At 35.7% G+C, this 22,673-nt stretch overlaps 2 protein-coding genes across 7 annotated transcripts in view; one reads left to right on the forward strand and one right to left on the reverse strand.

Moving 5' to 3' along the window:
• Nucleotides 1-17,426, reverse strand: part of LOC131943999 (uncharacterized) — a 48,738-nt gene extending 31,312 nt beyond the window's left edge. The window contains exon 1 of the mRNA XM_059304430.1: nucleotides 17,404-17,426. The gene's annotated coding sequence lies outside the window, so the exon portion shown is untranslated. The remainder of the gene's footprint in view (nucleotides 1-17,403) is intronic.
• Nucleotides 3,289-22,673, forward strand: part of LOC131944000 (protein mono-ADP-ribosyltransferase PARP12) — a 29,826-nt gene continuing 10,441 nt past the window's right edge. For 2 of the 6 annotated variants that reach the window (XM_059304431.1, XM_059304437.1), the window contains exons 1-3: nucleotides 4,769-5,049; nucleotides 7,259-8,062; nucleotides 19,419-19,499. In XM_059304431.1, the coding sequence (XP_059160414.1) occupies nucleotides 7,306-8,062; nucleotides 19,419-19,499 (838 nt within the window). In that variant the 5' untranslated portion in view covers nucleotides 4,769-5,049; nucleotides 7,259-7,305. Of the gene's footprint in view, nucleotides 3,484-4,768; nucleotides 5,056-5,685; nucleotides 5,705-6,173; nucleotides 6,668-7,258; nucleotides 8,063-19,418; nucleotides 19,500-22,673 lie in introns of those variants that run through there. The other 4 variants (XM_059304434.1, XM_059304433.1, XM_059304436.1 and 1 more) reach the window with 4 other exon arrangements.

Genomic DNA, 22,673 nt, shown 5'->3' on the forward strand with positions numbered 1-22,673 from the left:
TTGACTAGTTAAAAGAGTGTTTATTTATGTACTGGTCGCATTGAGTTTTCAAAAGGTTGCTGTGTAAAAAATGAGGGGAAAGAAACAAGATTTAGAACTTTAAAAAGTGAATGAATAGATATTCGAAATTGATGTTGGGGTGGGTGGTGGGGTCGTTGGAACAGTTAAAGGGAAAGTGGTGTTTTCATGTCTGAGGGTAAGTGGATAGAGGGGGAGAGGGGGGAGTGGGTAGATGTGTCTGACGAGGCGTGGAGAGGGTGACTGCGTGTTTTAAGGCAAGCCAAGCGTCAAATTTTGTGCTGTGTTATCTGACTGCTGAGGTGTTTCCATTTGTAGTGTGTGTGGGTGGGGGGGGGGGGAGGGTTTGACGAACAGATTGCTGTGTGAGCGAATTAGTAGGAGGGTGAAAGGTTGGTATGTTCAAGTCGGTGTTTATGTTTAGATGAATGTTTAGTACCGACAGGTTAGGGGTGTGTAGGCGTGTAGCTATCACGTGTAGGGATACAGTGGAGTTTTATAGATAAAAAAAAGGGTGTTCACATAAAAGAGTTAGTAAAGTTAACGAAACAACTGTAAGTGTTAGTTTGGTGATAATACAATGAATACAAAAGGAGTACGGGTCATTGGGGTCATTTGTACGTTGTGGACCAAAGTACCTTACATATATGATAATAGTAATATAGTAACAAATGATAGCTTTACAATGTTTGTAAGCTTTATAAATTAAACAATACACAAAAAGCAACAATAGGGAAATGAAATGCCAAATGATAAATGATGCGACACAAAGTGGGGACATGGGGGGTGGGGGGTGGGGGTTACATTGATGTTGTTAGAAATGTATTTGGATAATACATCATTGTCACTGTTTAACATAGTACTTCATCACAGGGGTGGTGGTAATGGGGACGAGGGGATGCAGTTTTGAGGGGATGGTGATATTGGGATCATGAGGTTTAGGGGCGGGGGGCGGAGAAGGTGTGATGAAAGGGGGATGTGTCAGTTCGATTAGGCGTTCCAGGTGGCAAAAGCAGTGTAACCCACTATAGTAACCCACACACCAACAACGATGATGAATGGAAACAAGTATTAAGCAAAATCCAAAACACCATAGCACTTTATAAATTTAGCTCAACAACAATTTTTGCTAGGTCATCTATAATTAATAGGTATGTCATCCCCAAAATCACCTATATAGCCACGGCTAAAACAATCCCAAAGCCAACAATTAAACATCTGAATAAAATCATTAGAGAGTACATATTTCAGACCACAATTTCAAACATTAGCCACAACACTTTAGTACAAAACAAACTTCATGGAGGAATAAACCTGCACGATATACAGACCAAAATCAATACATTTAGACTAACACACATTAGCAGAATAATTAGCCAACCAAACTTTCACCCTCTAGCTCACTACTATATAGGCATTCAGCTAAACAAACTTACAAAAATCAATAATACAACTCCACATTACATAGGAGAAAAACACAGTCCCTTTTACACAGAATGTTTACAAATATTAAAAAACAACGAAAAACTTGTTCACAAAAAGTCACAAAACATTTACAAAAAGTTAGTGCAAAAGCTCTCAACTCCACTATACAACAGAATTCAATGGTGTAGGAAATACGCTCTAACAGACACAATGGACACCTTCAGAAACCTACACCTCAAAACCATCACACCCAAAGCCAGGGAAATAACTTACAGACTCATCTATAATTCAACACCCCTAGCAAAACAACAGAAACCATTTTGCCCACTATGCAGACAAAACACACCCGAAACCGAAACGCACATCTATTTAGAATGCCCCACCATACAAAACATGAAAAAGACGCTAGAAAACAAAATAATAAAAAACGAGACCTACAATATCGATATAGTCATAACTCTAAACAAAATCCCAATACAAAGAGATAGGACGGGCCTAAAGAGCAAAAAGCAAGGACGGTAGCTATATATAGACAGACTATGTGGAACAGCAGAATAAAAGCAAAACACGACAAGGTACAGTTCACGGAACACGTACTAGACTTGATTTATCGTAGACGACTCGACAATGACAGCACTCAAACACATATACCATAATTAACAACACCAAAAACGTAAAGAATATATATATATCTAATATATAAAGCTCAATTCTGTATGTAAAAATACATATGTTTGTCGTTGACATACTTCCATGGATTTAAGTGTTAGATAATTAAAGTCCTTACGGTCTAAATTTATGAGTTAAAAAATTAATATTGAAAGTTTTGGGAAATAATTTTCATTTATCAAACTGAAAGTAATAATTTTCGGCATGTTCATTAAACACGAGTTTTAAAAAAAATATCATCTTTTACAAAAATTCTAATTATGTCTTTATTTAGTCCTATAGCACTTACTTCTCTTTGATAAATTAGGAAAACACAATTACTTCCCTTTATAAAACCATTTCATTAGTGGAAAAGAATTTACTTTTTATTACTTTTTTTTGGTGTTGGGAAAAAAAAATAATTACATAATTAGCGGGGATTGATCAAGTGCAAATGTTGTAGGTATTTTACGGATAAGCTTGGAGTATTATAATTGTTCATTAAATTGAAACAGGTAGATACTACCCTGGGCATGCAACTTTATTAATTATTTTAAAGTAAATTGTGTAGCCATGGTGCTTAAAATACAACTCAACAATAAATTGTTTAAAAAGTAGAGAACATCCATTTTTTTTAGAAATTTTATTGGAGTGTCAGCAACTGAGCTTGAAATAATATTATTTATGATGGGATCCGGAAAAAAGGCCGATACAGTAAAATGGCCGGCATGGACAAAGGCCGACATCCAAAGGCCGACAAGAAGAAATGCAGACAAAAAATAGGGCAGACTTCTAAAAGGCCGACAAGATCATAGGCCGGGCAAGTTTTATATAAAAAAAAAACAAATTACAGATAATTTTAACAAGTAATGTCATAAGTTGTAGCTATTGTAATAGAAAGCATTACTACTAATTGATTTCTGTTTAATAAAAGTGTGGTTACTTATTGAATATATATATTCCCTATATATATATATATATATATATATATATATATATATATATATATATATATATATATATATATATATTCCCTATATACTATATAAGTAGTGTAATTAAAAGTAAATAAAATAAGGCTTTAATAAGGGACCTATTCGTTGGATTTAATATGTGGGTTTGTTTTAAAACTACATTCTTTAAGTTACTTTTCTGCTGTTAGTATGACCGCAAGAAACTGAAACTGAAACTAACTACTAGTACTACTAATAGTTATAGTATGTAAAACTATGTAGGCCTAGAGATCTATATTTGTCTAGATTCACGGGTACTCATCAGGGTAAAACCTTGGTTTAGCGGCGGTTATTATTCCGGAATCGTATAGCAGTAAAAAAAAAAACAGGAAAACAATGACAAGTCTGTCACACCGTTCCGGAATCCACCGGAAATACTGTAAACCATACTTTATTTGGTGTCATCTTTTATTTTTTTATACAGAATGTTTAAAATTTTGATATATTTATTTTAATTGCGTGTTAAATACTGTTTTATTAATTATTTTGTATAACTAGTTATTTTTAAGTATTTCAGCTAAATATTTCTGCTACTAAATATTGTTTAGCACGGTTCGTACGCTATCTGGAAAAAGTCTTGAATTTAGAAAAGTGAATTTCAGACTTTTTAAAAGTCTGGACGGGTCTACACTGTGGTACACGTATGACGTTTTTTGCTGGATCGCAGAAGAAACCCGATTTCTCAGTTACTATGTCATTGGGGAGGGGGGGGGGGGGAAGAGTGGCCATACAAATCTTGACCTCTTTTTTTTTTACCCGCTATTATTTCTTAAGTTTGTCTGAGGATGCAGGCAGGTAGTCTTATAAAAAAAAATTATGAGGGAAGCTATAAGTGGTAGTCTATGTATAATTTAACTACCTGTATTTTCAATTCACTCTCCTTACTGTTTATGAAATCTTTGCAGAGGCTGCCGATTAGGGCTAGACTAACCCGCCCCTCCTAGTAACTAAGGTCACTGATATCTAAACTTGTATGAATTCACCGTGACCCCAAGTACGTAGTTGGTGCTGTTTGGCTGAGGAGGGTGGCGGAAGGGGTAATAAAAGTTACAGTATTAGACAGGGCTACTGTGACCTCACAGTGACCCCTCCACCGTCTCTTGTTGTGTGTGTGGGGGGGGGGGGGGGGGGGGAATACCGGTAGTTTTTAATAGCAGACAAAAGTTTCTCAGCTATAAGCACACATAATGGTGTGGTTACAAAGGTCTGGTTTCATTTTCAAAATAGGGTACGAACCCTGTTTCTACAATTCTAGTCACTTTTACTATTTTTGTAATCATTTTTACTATTTTCGTAATCTAGATTTTTTTACTTGGCCTAGCAGCTAGCTAGATTCTAGATCTAGATCTAATTAATTAATGCAAATTCGCTGCAAGCCAAAAATATTAAACAAATTATTACATTTGACTTTATTATTTATATTTATATAGATCTATATTTTTTTCAATTTTTAGATCTACTAATTTAAATCTACTATTATATTTATTCCTGTTTCCTTTTGTCGATTAAACTTAAAAAATTAAAACATTAGTTTACTACAATCGACTTTCACTTTATTTATATTTCAATGGTCAAATTAACTACCGTTTACCGTAACTTTAGTTACCGAAACTCAACAAACATTACCCAATAATTTCCGACGCTAAACTAAGGTTTTACCCTGATCAGATTCTTAGAAGTAGATCTAGATTTAGTAGTCATAACAAATTCTAAGTATTGCGATAGAATCTAAATCTACAACCCTCGAGACAAGATGTTTTTTTTTTAAATATCTTTATTAAAAGTTAGCAATCTAAGTGTGTAGGCCTATGATTTATTAAATTATTATTATATATTATATTATATTATTACTCTTCTTAGGCAGTCGTAGACCTACTTTTTACTCAATTGTGAATTTACTGTCTACTCAGTGTCTACTAGTTAGTATTACTACTACTACTCTACTGTGAGTGTGAGTTACTGGTACTCTAGACTAAAGTTTAGTGTATTAATTAGTAATGTATTGCTATTATTTTGTTTTAGTTTAAATAAATACATAATATTATTAAATATTAATAAATAGTAGGCCCTACTCATAATAGCTAGCTAATACTACTAACTATTGACTCACTATTTATATTAGTATTAATTAGTAGGAACATGTTTTAAATTTTTAAAACAAACATGACCTTTGACTTGGAGCAACTGCTAGATAGGCCAATTTTTGCCTATAGATAAATAATATAAATAGTGATCAAGTTAAAAAAAAACACGTAGATACTACCCTGGGCATGCAACTTTATTAATTATTTTAAAGTAAATTGTGTAGCCATGGTGCTTAAAATACAACTCAACAATAAATTGTTTAAAAAGTAGAGAACATCCATTTTTTTAGAAATTTTATTGGAGTGTCAGCAACTGAGCTTGAAATAATATTATTTATGATGGGATTCGGAAAAAAGGCCGATACAGTAAAATGGCCGGCATGGACAAAGGCCGACATCCAAAGGCCGACAAGAAGAAATGCAGACAAAAAATAGGGCAGACTTCTAAAAGGCCGACAAGATCATAGGCCGGGCAAGTTTTATATAAAAAAAACAAATTACAGATAATTTTAACAAGTAATGTCATAAGTTGTAGCTATTGTAATAGAAAGCATTACTACTAATTGATTTCTGTTTAATAAAAGTGTGGTTACTAGATTGCAGTGTAGTAGCTTTGCTACATTTTGCCTTGTGTCAACTTGCCCCACCTCCAGCCAATAGCGGATTAAGGGGGGGGGGGGGGGGTGTGGCTGAGAGGGCTGCAGTCAGGGACCCCCAAATTTAGGCTACTGCCTAATTGTTGGTTTTCACTATAAAAACTCAAGTTTTAATGTTTGCATCACAAGCTTCAATTTTTTTTTTTAAAATATTTAACACGTGCACACACTTAAGTATAAATACCAACTGTCACCACCTCCTACCTAGACATTGTTTATATAAAGCCAATCTCACTAAAAATAACATAGTCGGGAACGGCAATTGCTTATGACAATAAAATGAGTTGTCTTTAGCATTAAAAAGTACAAACAGCAGCCGTATTGTGATAAATGATTTATCCATCTTTTAAAAACAGCCAGCAATTAAAAGTTATTTCATCAGATCATGATACGCTGTGGTAACAAAAAATATAAAATAATACTGTATAGGGTCTACACTGTGAATTAGTTCTCATTCGCAAGCATTCAGAAAGCCAGCATTATATAAGCTAACCCTAGCAATCAATGGAAAGGGATGCTCGCTAAAATTTTATTTCTGGCACACAATTCGGTTTATCAATTAGTTACAGGAAAGAAAACACTGAATCTTATCAAAATAGGCTAGAAAAACATTTTGTACTTAAACATGTGATTGTATGAGTGATCCATCTAATAGCTTACACACGTTTTTAAAAGGCGGGAAGTAACCTGTTAGGAATATTAGTTTGTTAAAGTGAAAGGTAGGTTAGTATAGTTGCTTTATTTGCCGAATTAAATGAGAATTAAAACTGAAATTAGACGGCAGGTGGGAGCTACAAAGGATATGGCAAGGTTTATCTCAGAGGTAAAGAAATGTGTGTTGTAAGGTCAAAGCTCATTGACAGTGGCGGATTATCGAGTTTAATAGAAAAACCCCAATTGCTGGGGCCCCAAAATTTTCTCTTATCAACAACGGTAAAAATAATTTTCCTATAAATTTTAATTTGTTTCGTACAATTAAAATGAACAGCGAATTTCCAAACCATAAGCCTTTTATTCCTCTAAATTTACAAATACGAACATATGAGATTTTTTTCTCATGAAAATATGCGTTAGTCCCTTAGTCTGACATCAACGCCCTTGCTCTTCAGTGCAAACTGTAGCTGTCATCGCTTTATGTCAAACAATGTTTATTTAACGTGAGCTATTACGGAGGGTGACTAACAAACTTTCATATTGCACCCAAGGGAGCGGTGGCGCGGATCAACCAATGCTATAACAACTCAGTTCCAATGTTTTCTTTACATTTAAATAATTCCGTGATTTTTAGTTTATTTTTAAATAGATACAAATTTAATCAATGACAACACCCACTTTATAAATATGGAGACTAGTTATTAGGAGCAGAAAAAGCTGTCTGAATTTTTTAAATCTTATTTTTTTTTATATTCAACAGAATCTTCCAAGATCTTAGGTAACGTTGATTGAAGAAAAACTTGGAAAATGTCTAGAAAACAATCTTACAACGGCTCAACATTAAATATAAGTCATGTCGTCAAACTTGTCAACAATGCAGCAGAAGGATTTATGCACTTAGATGGGATTCTAAGCAGTTTAGGTCTATTTTCTTCTCGCAACAAACTTTGGTGTACTTTAAAAGATTGTAGTAGAAATTTCATTTTAGAAGACCCCTTAAAAGATCCACTGTGTTTAAATGGCCAGGAAACTGTTTGGGTCAGGACAACTCTTTCTCTGTGTGAAAAACATTGTCGCAGTGGAAAAAATGGCAGAAGCAGAGTGTGTGAAGGAAGGTGTGAAAGTCTTCATCTGTGTCGGACATTTTTACTGCAATCTGAAAGTGATTGTCCATTTAGTTCTGGAAAACGAAAATGCATGTTTGGACATGCGTTTAATTCAGAGCATAATTTTTTGTTGCTGAAAAAACATAATTTGGAAGCTCTCGATGAGTGTGAGCTACGAACTCTCTTCCGAAGGCGAGCATCCAGAAATCATATGACCCTTCCGCAAATCTGTATCTACTACAACAGAAACAATGGCAGTAACTGCTCCAATGAAAAATGTAAATCATTGCATTTGTGTTCAGACTTTGTTGAGAACAAATGCCTGAAATATTGCCAAAAAAACCACCAGCTGGCCAACAAGCGAGTAAAGCATATTTTAAATTTATTTTCCATCGACAAGTCGTGGAGCGAAGAAACGATACTCCAAGAGCTTCGCAAATATCTCAGACCCAATATCAGTAAGGTTTTTGTATAGATTGAATAGATACAGATATTTACATGTAACTTATAAAATTCTATAATATAATGCTAATTTAATTCAACTTTAACATCTTACTGTTATGTCCGACCTCCGACAGTCGCGGAGGAAGCGGACGCCCCAGGTTCGTTTGGTATGGTACCGATAGAAGACGTTGTAACGGAATCTCAACAACTTGCCGTGAGCTCGTTAATGCAGTCTAGGGGTAAATCACGACAAATCAAAGAGACTCACACGCCTTAAACTATGAATACCTTTTTAATTTATGTACAAGATAATGACACTAGGTAAGATCAAAATGTACAGATTCTCAGTGTAATATAAATAAACTCAACTCCAACTTACAGTTTGAGAAAAATCACAATACATCACAGCTGTGATAAATCATTACTACACACAACTGAATGGCCTCATAATAATTACAACAAAAGACCAAGGAGAGACAATTTGCCTCTACAACAATAGAAATCCTTATACAGGTTAAACTATCACCGATAGTCAAAAAGGTGTAATAATACACCAGAACACAAATTCAGTAAACTACAACTAGTCACATAATTCCTTATACAAAAGGTGAAATCATGTCACATAATGACCATACTGCAAAATGGCGTACCTAACCACAGGCACACCTCTCCTGGTCCCTAGGTCAATCTGGCGGCCTGGACTTGAGAATCCCGTGATTAAATACAACTCAGAGTCAGGGGAAATAACTCAAAAGTCTTACGACTATTGGTTGAGGTTCAGTCAAGGATCCTCACGGTCGCAAGTCCATTGGTTGAGGTTCTGCCAGGGATTAAACTTACAATCACATGATGTGACAGCGTTCAGTTGACCGGGTTGTACCAGTGAACTGACAATTCTCCCAAGGACAAATACAACTCAGGAGATTAAATATATATAAAGCCAAACAGACCTAAGTAGGTCACATCCCCTCCCTTTTAGAGAGGCATTTTTGTTACACAAAAATGGCAATCACTATATGGAACAAATCTGACACAAAAAATGACCAATTATAGTAACTAACAAAATTTCTATATCAGGAAAAAAACATCCTTAAATATTAAAGGGAAACAATTCACCTTTTTACAATTTACCAAAGGGAAACAATCCTTCCCAAAATAATAATACATCAAAGTTCCTTACGCAAAGGAAACAAAACATATCCATCTGGATATAACATGTGGGAAACTTACAACTTAATTCCTTTATTTAAATGTCCCACTACAACATCAACTGAATAATGTGATACATTTTTATAACAACTCAATGCACATTATACAAAACCACCTTTAAATAAGGTTCATTTGAAAATAATAGGCATTTTCAAAAAGTAATCAGTTTTGAAAAGACTGTACAATTCTGATCTAATTGAAAGCTTGGAACTCCAGCCACTAGGCTACAGTTTAATCAACCATAACATTTGCAACATGGTTATAACTAACCAAAAAAATTTCACAAGATCAATGTGAACATCAAAAGTTGTTTTACATTCTTGACAAACAGTCAGCTACAATGTTGTCAGTTCCTTTAATATGGGAAATAACCAGATTAAAATTTTGGAAAAATAAACACCATCTTAAAATTCTATTGTTATTCTGTCCCAACTTAGTAGTGAACTTAAGAGGATCATGGTCAGAAAATACCATGACTGGATTGATGGAAGAGGTGACATAGACTTCAAAATGTTGTAAGGACAGGACTAAAGCTAATGCATCTTTTTCAATATTGGAATAATTCTTTAGATTCTCATTTAACTTTCTAGAAAAAAAGGCTATTGGATGATCGATCCCTCGGTTGTCTTCCTGGAATAAGACTGAGCCAATGGCTAAATTGCTAGCATCAATGGCAAGTTTAAAAGGCTTGCTGAAATCTGGTGCAGCCATAACAGGAGCATTAGATAAAAATGACTTAATGGTCAAAAAAGCTTCGTGACATTTAGTTGACCATTCAAACTCAACACCCTTTTTCAATAAGGCAGTAAGTGGCTCAGCTACAGCTGAAAAGTTTTTTTACAAAACCGCCTATAGTAACCTGCCATCCCAAGGAATGGAGGGTAAAGTTTTAACTACCTGTGAGAATGTCTGATTCTCATTAGAAGATAAATGTTCAAGATGGTCTAACTGGGTCAACAATGGGAAATTTAATAATTTAAGAGTAGCATCATCAAATTTACTAGAAATACTTATATGTAACATAAACTTAGCTGTGGAGAAAGAGATAGTGAGTTTACACGATAAACCAGTTGTTTCTTTCTCCGGTCTGGGAAGTAGGTGACGCAGTCCTTGGTAATCTTGTTAAATGCTTCGTCTAGCACACGAATCGGTCTCATCGGCCTTGGGAAATATTTTGACTGGGATTCCCAACCAACTGACAGTTCTTACAATGTCTGCAATAACGAGTGTCATCGTTGTGCATCCTCGGCCAAAAGAACAGTTCATTTTCACCGTCGGGGTCTGTAGAGAAAGGGTTCTGAACTTCCTGGGGGTGGACTTTGCTTCCCGCTAAGTCGTTCCCTAGAAGCAGGTGTACTCCTGGGACAGGTATGGAATCTATCACCCCAAGGATGACATCTCCTTGGATGAGCTGATGTCTCAAGTTGAACTTATGTAGTGGAACTACTGTTGGTTCAGCTCCCACTCCTTGAATGATGGTGACATCACCGGTGTTGGTTTCTGGAGCGATGATCAATGAGTCTCTCAGCAAAAGTGACTGAGAAGCCCCAGTGTCTCTTAGGACTACGATGTTCCGCGATGATGCTGGGTCTCCAGGGTTGCTGATGACAGCATCTGTCATGAATGATGTGAAGCCAACAGTTCTCGATTCTTCACAATTGGTTGCTGCTGATGTACCCGGTTGGTGAAGAGGATAGTCATAAGATGACTGGACGAAAGTGGTGGTCACTTCGTTACCTCCCTGTGGACACGCTGGTGTAGTGACATCACGACGGGCTAGGTTCACCTTTGGACTTGCTTGATGGGGGAGAGCGTTACGAGATGATGTTCGTACATACTCTCTGTTGTCTCGCTGTCGCAGGAAACAGTTCTTGATGATGTGCCCAGGCTTGGAACAATAGTGGCAGATCAGTCGCCTGGCTGTGACTCTGGGTATCGGTGTTGATTGACGAGATCTCAGCAACTGGCCAGCAGGGGGATTGCTGCTGATGAGAGGTAGTACCGGATTGTATTTGGTACCAGAACCCTGTGACTTCTTATGTACCAGCTCGTATGTATCAGCTGATTCTGCTGCCCTTTTGATGTCTGTTATTCGGTTATCCAAGATGTGTAGTCTGATCTCTTCAGGTACTGCGTTGAGGAAATCTTCTCTTAGTATCAGACTTCTGAGTTTGTCGAAGTCGTCGACATTCTCAGAATGGAGCCATCTTGAAAAGACTTTTTCTTTTTCAAAAAGGAACTCAACATAGGTTTGGTTCTGTTGTTTCCTAATTTTTCTGAACTTAATTCTGTAGGCTTCTGGAGTTATTTCGTAAGCCTTCAGAATGGCAGCCTTGACCTTTTTGTAATCTGACTGGACTTCGCGAGAGAGTGCCTGGTATGTGGTGGCAGCCTTACCAATTAAAACAGTGCTTAGTAACGTTGTGACTACGTTACTAGGCCATTGACAACTTTCAGCCATGTTCTCAAATGTATAAAAAAATACGACAAGATCTGACTCATCAAACTTAGGGACTAATTTGCAAAACTGGGCCAATGTTTGGGCCACAGACAACTGAGAAGGACCTTCTGACTTCGAACTACTGTCAATAATACCAAACTCATATTCTAACCGCTTCATCTGAACTTCTCTTTCTAACTTTAGTCTGGCCTCAAACTCCCTATCAACAATTTTCACTTCCCGTGCCAAAACTTCAGAAAGGAGACTCTCATCTAACATGCCTTCATTAATGAAGTAAACAATAACTTTGTCCTTCAACACCCTAGAGGTCTGAGTAACAATATAGTCCAGGTTTAACTTTTTGACAACTGTTATCAACTCTTTCCTACTTAAGTTCTCAACTGCTTCCACAGTAGGACTTAACAACAAAGCCTCCATAGCTACAAAGTAACAATGTTTACCTTCAACTGATAACAAAAACAACTACTCAAGAACTAGTTCAACTTCTTCGAACTACTGACCAAACTCTAAATCACAAACTCAAACTAATGCCAAACTTGCACATAAATCAAAATACCGGTCGAGCCCTCACTTGTTATGTCCGACCTCCGACAGTCGCGGAGGAAGCGGACGCCCCAGGTTCGTTTGGTATGGTACCGATAGAAGACGTTGTAACGGAATCTCAACAACTTGCCGTGAGCTCGTTAATGCAGTCTAGGGGTAAATCACGACAAATCAAAGAGACTCACACGCCTTAAACTATGAATACCTTTTTAATTTATGTACAAGATAATGACACTAGGTAAGATCAAAATGTACAGATTCTCAGTGTAATATAAATAAACTCAACTCCAACTTACAGTTTGAGAAAAATCACAATACATCACAGCTGTGATAAATCATTACTACACACAACTGAATGGCCTCATAATAATTACAACAAAAGACCAAGGAGAGACAATTTGCCTCTACAACAATAGAAATCCTTATACAGGTTAAACTATCACCGATAGTCAAAAAGGTGTAATAATACACCAGAACACAAATTCAGTAAACTACAACTAGTCACATAATTCCTTATACAAAAGGTGAAATCATGTCACATAATGACCATACTGCAAAATGGCGTACCTAACCACAGGCACACCTCTCCTGGTCCCTAGGTCAATCTGGCGGCCTGGACTTGAGAATCCCGTGATTAAATACAACTCAGAGTCAGGGGAAATAACTCAAAAGTCTTACGACTATTGGTTGAGGTTCAGTCAAGGATCCTCACGGTCGCAAGTCCATTGGTTGAGGTTCTGCCAGGGATTAAACTTACAATCACATGATGTGACAGCGTTCAGTTGACCGGGTTGTACCAGTGAACTGACAATTCTCCCAAGGACAAATACAACTCAGGAGATTAAATATATATAAAGCCAAACAGACCTAAGTAGGTCACATTACTAAAGTTGCATTTTGATCCCCCCTAAAATACGCAGCCGGAGCCGGCGATAGGAATACGCGGGGCCTAGGGCCAACCTTCCGCGTAGGGCCTGCTTCTTTCCATTACATAAATAGCATATACATATATATATGTATGTATATATATATATATACATACATATATATATATATGTATATATATATATATATATATATATATATATATATATATATATATATATATATATATATATATATATATATATATATATATATATATATATATATAAGCCAATGTTTTAACCCAATGTTCTTAGTTGCTGATTTTTCTTCACTAATATATTAAATCACTTTTGACAGTTATGTAGTCGATACCAAATCACTAAAGAAAATTCAATTACATGCCGAAAATTAGGACTATAAAGTTTTTTTTAATGACTAATAGTTAATATAAAAGTCATGCGTTTGAGATGTATCTAAAAAAAAGAGTGTTAGTAAGCACAGAATTTTAGACAAATTACAAAATCAACAAAACTAAAGTAATTAAAATTGAAAATATATAGAAAAAGATTGATAGCTTTTGGACTTTGCTTGAATCGTGAATATACACTGTTTACGAATCGTGAAAACAAACTCTATGTTTATGGATATCCAAAAGAAATGATTCTTCAATGTAAGCATGAACGCTCTGTAGGGTGGATTTTTGGGGCGGGTGGCAGTTGGTGGGTGAAGTAAAGGGTAACTGTGCATTTAAATCTATGGCTACGGGCTGCTTTACCCTAAGGAAAGGGTCACTAAGTTCGAGTACTACGTTACTGAGAAGGTTTGTGTTTATAGAGCGTCCACGTATTACATTACCTGTCATGATCGCGGTCTCACAAGAGAAGGTTTGTGTCTATAATTAGGAAGTGATAGCCAGCTACACCTTATTTATGAGTTTCGCAACGGCTGCCGTGAAAGTCGGTATTTTAGACGTGTGAGAAATCAGGACAAGTTTACAATAAAGCGGACTCGGCCTGATGTATCAAAACAGTATAGACTTAAAAATCTGTTTAGAATCCATACAATATTTGAAAACCAAACCGCGTTTATTAGGGAAATATCAATGTCTACTAAATCACTACCCTTCATTGCCTTCCACGATTCCTCTACCTCCATAAAATTTGTGCGACGAGGACAATACGTCTTGGAACTGATGAATCCTTAAGAAGACACAGCATAACAACACTATTAACCCTTTATCTACTGACGGTACTTATAAGTACCACTTTAATTAAATGCCTGCATTATTTTTAATTTAATACGAATTTTAAAAATTATTGGAGTAATTAATAGTATTATCTCCCCTGAGTCGCGGGTAGTCGGAGGTATCATTGTTTTTTGAAAATTACTGGTGTGACGCCATTTTCAATGTCTTGCTATATCGGAAGTTCACAATTTTTCTGTACATTTCTCACATACGTTCTTGATTTCACTTTGTTTTACCTTATTTTTCAAGTTTTCAACCCCAAATATTTTTTATTTGCAACTTCAATAGTCAAGCAAACGCATTTAACTTCTAGTTATACAATTTTAATCAAAGTGTCTTTGTATTAGATCGATGTTTACAAGTGGACTTATAAGTACCGTCAGGGCACACGGTCATTTTTTAAAGATTTTTAGAAAATGGCAGATTTTTTATGTGGAGTTACATAAATATTGTCTTGATAATTAATTATCGAAATGTACTCAAAAAAAGATATTTACACATTTATAAGAAGTTTAGCATATGGTTTACCTAAGAAATATTGTAATTACATGTTAATTTCCAGCAGTAAAAAATTAACAAGAATAAAGGTATCATTTTTAAGGCTCGTTTACAAGGTTTAGTTTACTTCATTTGTATACCAAAGCCTAGTTCTAGTTGTAAGATTTAATTTGTTAGTTATATTTACTGCACTAAACTGTCTTGCCTACAACAACTAGCATTTACGTAATGTATACATGCAGGCTAGTAATAGTCCATACTCTTGCATATAGTATTGATCTATATGGTAAATTTTAATCAGTAAACAGAAAGGAGTAGGCCACTACGGCTATCCTAAACACATTGAGCTCACTTCTATTTATGAACTTTGCACTGTAGTGTAGACTTGTCATAACATTCTAGTAGGCTACAATTATACTAGTATTACTTGTAGTTGCGTGCCGAATGACTAGGCTTTTGTTTGTTAATGCGGCTCATTGGACTAGCTATTGGAAGCTTCCAGAAAAAGCATTTTCATTCCGGCAACCGTTGCTACACCAGAAAGACCACAGACAAGATTGAGGGAGCATGACATGTCGACTACTTTTGCTGTGTTTGAGGTCTAAGATGTGTTCCGATAGAAAATCCAGTAAAAATCGTACTCAAAATATACTTTTGTGCTGTATTTATGTGTGAAAACTACAAAAAGTGATTGTTATAATGATTGCCATGTTATTAGTTAATAAATTGTATCGTTTGTTCCTGTTTTGTAAAAAAAAAATTTTTGAAAAAAAATGTCCTAGTTTACTGACGGTACTTATAAGTACCAATATCTGTTTGGGCCATTAAAAATTTATGAAACGAAATTTCCTTCGATATATGCTTTGAATGTGCCAAAAGCAATATAGTAACACATTGTTTAAGTAAAAATCTCATTCAGAACATAATTCCGTAAATAAAGGGTTAACTTTCTTCCCCAAAAAATAATAATTATAAATCACTCTGTTGAATGCCCCACTGATGTAGATCCCCACATGCGACTGAATGTTAATTTTGCTATACCAAGACCAGTACATATGCGACAACTACAACAAGCCAGTCAGAACTAGCGTTCAACAGGTTACTATCTACTACAGGCATCCCGTCTGCTCACTAAAAGGACGTCTTCATCGGTCCGCATACAATATGGTATCTCTTTACGTGTTTCCCAAATTTACATCCCATTACGGGTCGGGGGGCTAATTCGCGTCCAACTATTTCCCGTCACCTCAGGTCCAATGAGGTGTGACACTGTTTTTGTATCGAATTACGGCCTTTCCCAGTTCAGGTTGGTGATAATTCACTAACATTAACCGTGGTCTCAGTTATAGCAATCAACAACGTCGGCATTCGAGAGATCGACCATTAAGTTTTTCCCAATCGAATTCAGCAACAGTTATTTAAGTTTACAAGCTAATTCAGATAACAACGACAGTGCTGAAGCGCGGAGCCCCTTCAAGCGCGGGGCCTGGGGCGACAGCCCCGTTTGCCACCCCTGACGCCGGCTCAGACGCAGCTTAGTTATAGAATAGACTTAATAGTAAAGCAAGTCTTGAAATGGAATGAAAAAGACTAAGTAACACGTGGTCTAAATCCAGTTTAAAAATGTAGAAACAAAGGATTGCTGTAATTGCTCTAGCCAAATATTGGATTATCTTAAAAATAGTTGTTTAATAACCCAATGTAGTGTATTATTAAATATTTAAAGAAAATAATTTATTTTCTCCGTTTTAGTGCATAATAGGCTTGAAAAGTCTATGTATTCATACTAAATTCTTTAAAAAAGATAATTATGGTTACATTTTTAAAAATTAAAGTTGTTTGGGAACCATCTATTACATTTTTTTTCAGATTTTTTGTATTGAATATAAATATTTAAAAAAAAACAGCCCTCAACCCCTCGGGGAAAGTAAAACAATGAAAGTCGCAACAGTTGTTTTCCATGATGAATTACACATTAGCAGTCAATGGGATATAGCCTAGTAGTTTATTTACATTAATTGATATAAAATCCCATATCACCACAACACCCTGTCTCTACTAATCCAAATAAAATGTAACCCTCACTCAGTGGGGATGCTTTTACCCACTGAGGTGTTGTGGTTAAGACGGGCTGACCCTGAGATTTAGAACACACTGACACCGACAGTTGTTGTCAAGTACTCGCTTTATTCACTGCATCGAGCCATGACGGCGATGCAGAACACAGTAGTACGACGATTTCAAAACAGAGAGAAAAAACCGAAGAAAAAAGAAACAAAGAAACTGTAGTCATAAAACAAATGTAAAGAAAAAGTTACATTCATGATAAAACCACGTGTAGGCTACAACATACACTGGTACAATAAAATATGTTTCGGCCAGTACACAGTACTGCCAACAAGTACCAATAAGTATTACAACAAATAAATACTTAAATAAATACTCAACCTAACTAGTGTGCATATGCAGCACTAGCAGGAATACACAAATAAGTATTCTAACAATAAACATAATTTATATAACCACACTACCTTCATTAGGTCTACATCTTGGTACCGTCACTGTGTCCACAGACAGCAGCCTTGCGTGTGACTGACACGGCTAGGCACGAAACTACCCACAGTCCCATGTCCCATGACATGGGACACAGGTAACATCGCTCACAAGAGCATGAAAAAAAAAACCTAACCCTAACCCTAACCCACAGGGACCGCAACCCAATTAATTAAAACTTCATTCTCCCCCCCCCCCCCCCCCCCCCATTGGCTGGTAACCATACGTGTTACAAAAAAATAAAAGTGATAGCTAAATTATTATTATTATATTACTAGTAATTAGTGGTTGAATATTTCTAGCCTTAATAAAACATGATTTTTTTTACATATTTCACGAGTGTTATAAAATATTCATTTAAAAATAATAACATGCTTGCTGGCGACAACCATTTGGAAACAACATTCCAAGCCTATTGTAATGTGTACAAAGCTTGTATTAAAATATTTTTTTATTTCAATAATTAATTTTTTTTAATACAATAGAATCGCATGACTAAAAACAATTGCTCACCAAATAAACACGAACTATGTGCACACAATAGCGTGGTAAATAGTACTAAGTATAGGAACATTTTAATTAATTCTATAAAAATCAATTAAGCTTCCATTAACTGGAATTCGATTACATATTACATTGTTATCGGATCCTGACCATGCTACAAAGAAATTGGCTCGTTAGAAGTGGTCGAAATTGTGCTCACTATTTTCGATCAATAACAAAGACAAAAGCATGACAGGGCAAGCGTGTTAAAGAAAAGCGTGTGTCGCTCATTAAATGTTATTATTTTAGTGAAGATATGCAATACAGCGAAACACAAACATAAAGAATTCTTTAGTTCATTAACTTTATTCATTCACTTAAATCTAATTTGACCATTCTTTAAATAACACCGAAAAACGAAAAAGAAATTTAGTGATTTTAAGAGATCACAGTAATAAAGAAAACAACCATAAAACTCTGTACCGACTCGTCAGGAAAGAATGTAAATTATCTTAACCTTAATATATTTTAATTATAAGTCTTAACATAATAATCAGTGTGGTAGGAATGGAAACATTTGAGGGTAGATCATAATAAATATTACTTTTAATAGCAACATTTAGTGTGAGTTGAATTTCGTTTTAAATAACCTCCACTAGCATGGTCATTAAGCATTTCAATTAACTCGTTTTATTGGCTCAACTGTTATTAAAATGTACCCATTTTTTTCTGAGAATCTAAGCCAGACATTGATCAATTTAATTTGTTTTAGCAATGTGCATGTTTACTATTTTCTTCATGTTCTTTTGTTAACGTGTGCGAAAGAGAAAAACCTTTACCAACAATCAAACATTTTTTGTTATATAAATAATCCCTACTTCATTACTTGAAATAAGACAATGCGATGCAAGTACTGGATGGCATGTGTTGTTTACTTTTAGGTTTCTATAATCTATGGAATTAAAAATAGAACTCAGCTTGCACAAATTAATGACCTCATTTATAATAAAGGCAAATTTTAGCTTATACCCGTGCTTCGCCACGGTGTGGATAAGGATATTACCTCAGAGTTAAAGTGCCTTTCCTGTTTTATATCCGTTTTAGTTTCAATTCATGTTTGCAAGATTTAGGTTTTAACTCTACCACTAGATTTAGTTTGAATGTACAGTCAATATGTAGGTATCGACTATACAGAGAGAGAGAGTGACGTTTTGTTTTCCTTTCAACCTCCAGTTATAATTCAGGTTCCAGTTCTTTCTAAAGGTCCTGTTTCCGGTATTTCTTACTGTTGTGGTTAAAGTTTTGGTTCTAAGGTTTCGGTTCCAATTAACTTTCCTGTTTCCGGCTTAGGCTTAGATTAAGGTCTATGTTGAGTTGGGGTTAAAAGTTAAGGTTCCTGTTAAAAATCAGGTTCCGCTTAAATTTCCAGTTTTGTTTATAGTTTACGTTTCGGTTCCGGTTTATTCTATGCAATACATCTAATTGTACACATTGTCCACTTGGTACATAGCTGACGATGAGGAAGATACTTCTTCAAGTTCTGAAGACAATGACCGGGAACAGCAATTCGCCATGCACGGGAACCATTCAGGTAAAGAGGGTTATTGTCTAGTGTATGTGTCAGAACCTAACGGCTATATTTTAACTGGTAAGAGCTTAGCTATAAGAGATATATTACTTTATGATTTAACATACTTCAAACTACAAACTGTTATCTTCTTTCAACTCTGTTACAAAAGATCTATTTTACTTGATGATTGTACGTAATTTGATTGGTAATATTCATTTTTAGGGGACAGAATCAGAGGCGTAGCGACCCTTCCCGGCGCCCGGGGACAAACTTTTCGATTTGCACCCCCCCCCCCCTCGAGATTTTGATTTGCACCCCACCCCCTCAAACTTTCGATTTGCACCCCCCCCCCCCTCTCGAGATTTCCATTTGCATCCCCCCTCAAACTTTCGATTTGCACCCCCCTCAACCTTTCTATTTATTTTTCCAACCCATTTTGGCGCCCCCTAAGGTCGGCGCCCGGGGACATATGTCCCCCCCCCCCCTCGCTACGCTACTGGACAGAATGGTTGGGTAGTAGGTCTATAGCTTATGACAGCCAACACTGCCAACGAATGTTAGGGTAACTAAGTAGGCTGGCCATAGTGCTGACCACACTACCCCCCCCCCCCAGTATACCATGGTCATTAAAGCAAATGAACTCTACTTTATCTGCTCCATGTGTCTTGGGCATACACGTGGAAAAAAACGATGATGATGAATTTTCCGTTTTTGGAGATCTGGCATACTATTGCAATCTTGTCCGTCTGTCTGTTTGCCTGGCTGAAAACAGGATGAATTTGAGAACCGTTTCAGTTAGTTTGAAGAGATTTTGTAATTAAGTATTGAATCAAATTTAGTTTTCTCTCAACTTTTGAGTTATTTCCGGAAGTGGTACTTTCTCCTCGTCTGGTTTCTGAAAATCCTATGACTTGAGTACCGTTTAAGTTATGTGGACCAAATTTCGCTATTAAGTATATGAGCGCAAGTTACTATCAATTTTTACTTTCTCGTATATACAGAATATATAGAAAAAGTATTGTAATCGTGCAAAAAAAATCGAGATTTTTGCAAATCTCGACGTTTTACACCTCCCTGAGTCGGAAAACAAAATTTTTGCAATCTTGTCCGTGTGTATGTGTGTGTATGTGTGCGTGTGTGTCCTTAAACACGATAACTTGAGTCCTTTATAGCTAGGTTGATGAAATTTTATATATAAGTATGATATCATTTGTAGATTCGTATCAACTTTTGAGTGATTTCCGATTACCGGAAGTGGAACTTTTTCTAATTTCAATTTTTCAAAAGCCTATAAGTTGAGTACTATTTCGGATAGATAATTGAAATTTCATGTGTAAGTAAAAGATATAATTTTCTGCCTTCTATCAAATTGTGGGTAATTTCCGTTGACCGGAAGTATTAATCAAAGCTATTTCTGATTTCTCAAAAAACGCATGTGAATTTATAAAGTACTAATAATATAAGAATATTCGAGAAAGTTTAGGGGAGATCACTCCCGGTTTATTTATTTTTTTGGTCACAAAAAAATGGTACTTATTTTCTGTGGAGACATGATAACTTAACCACCGTTTCAGTTAGCTGAACAAATTATATAAGTATTAGCTCCTGTAGGCCCTATTTAGATTTCTGTCAACTTTTGTGCGATTTCCAATAACCGGAAAGGACATTTTTACTCTGTATATGATTCTCGAAAACCTTCACAATATGATGATTACAAGCTTCTATTTAACTTGATTATTTTGTCTATGGTCTGTCATGGGCAGTACCTTGCAAAGAAACATTTTATTACTTCTACAGGAGCAATTTCTGTAAAACTTTTAATGTAGGTCAATACTTAAATGACAATGCAATATGACACAAAATTTTACTTTATTGGATTTTAAATATTGTTTTTAATTAATTAATTTTTTCTTTATAAATTACAATTTTCCACTCTATTATATATACCTACTAGGCATGCTGCCCAGCTTCGCTTAGGCTTTCGAAAACATTGAGAATTTGAATGCTTAATTAATTCGCCCGAGGGTCGGTCTACGACCTCAAGAGTTATGAAGAGGTTCCTCCGTGGACATTTTTTTTCGATTTATAGCTCATATAAGGCACCGGTCAGTCGAGGTCAGTAGACTTTTGGCCAACTGGCCCCCGTGTTCTGTCTCCCCAAGGCAAGATCCTGCCAAATTTGAAGCGCCTGCGGCGCCGGGAAGTGCCTTATCGGACACCCGACAATCTAGATCTAGATCTAGAATCCTAATAGAATTTTTTTTTTAAGTTTAGCCCGAGCAAAATAAAAAAAAATACATTAACCAAGTTGACTTGGTGTGTCTCGAACCCGCACCACCTGCGTGGTTTATAGTACACTAACATCTCCGCTATTTAGGCACCTTATATCATACGGAGAATGAAAGACGTATTTTAAAATCTTAACTTACGCGAATATGCCTATTCTTTCAAATTAATTTTTTAACCCAAATTAGCCAGTTCCAAACAAAGATTTTGTATAAATAAATTTAATGAGTTTAGGCCGGAAAAATTGTATTGTATACATTTCATAGTGTACGTAGATCTAAATCAAATTTGAATGAAATAGTTCATTTCTTTTTATTGAAAACACGGCAGATGACGTCATTAGTTAATGTATAAATAGTGACGTCACAGTTTTATGCGTTCTTCTTCACATATATACATGCTTTTCCGGTTGCATAAATAATACTGTTTCTCTACATTCGAATACGCCTTTATTTTTTATTTTTCTTCTTTAAATAAAATTGTGGTTATACATTTAAAACATCTAGCATATTATTTTCAACAAAAGTCCGTAAAAAGTTCTTCATATATCGCTGCCGATTCTGACGTGATGTCCGGCGAAAATTTTTTGCGGACAGAGAGAGAGAGAGAGAGAGAGAGAGTGAGAGAGATGTGCGAACGTGGCCCATTATAGATTTAGATATGTGATCGTTCATTTGGTGCGCAATTTCTCAAAAATATTTTTAAATAAACCGGGAGTGATCTCCCCTAAATTTTCTCGAATATTCTTATATAAAAAACAGGGGGTGGTAACTCAGGATATAGACATGAATTTTAATCCATTTTAAATACTTAAACTTTTAAAAATAGAATAAATCTCGTAGAAAAAAGAATTGCACACCAAGTGAACGCCAAATAAAATGTGCATAATTGTGCGAAATATTATTAGTA

Source organism: Physella acuta, unplaced genomic scaffold (assembly GCF_028476545.2).
Source record: "Physella acuta isolate Inbredline_101_S28 unplaced genomic scaffold, ASM2847654v3 ptg000476l, whole genome shotgun sequence".
NCBI lineage: Eukaryota > Metazoa > Mollusca > Gastropoda > Physidae > Physella > Physella acuta.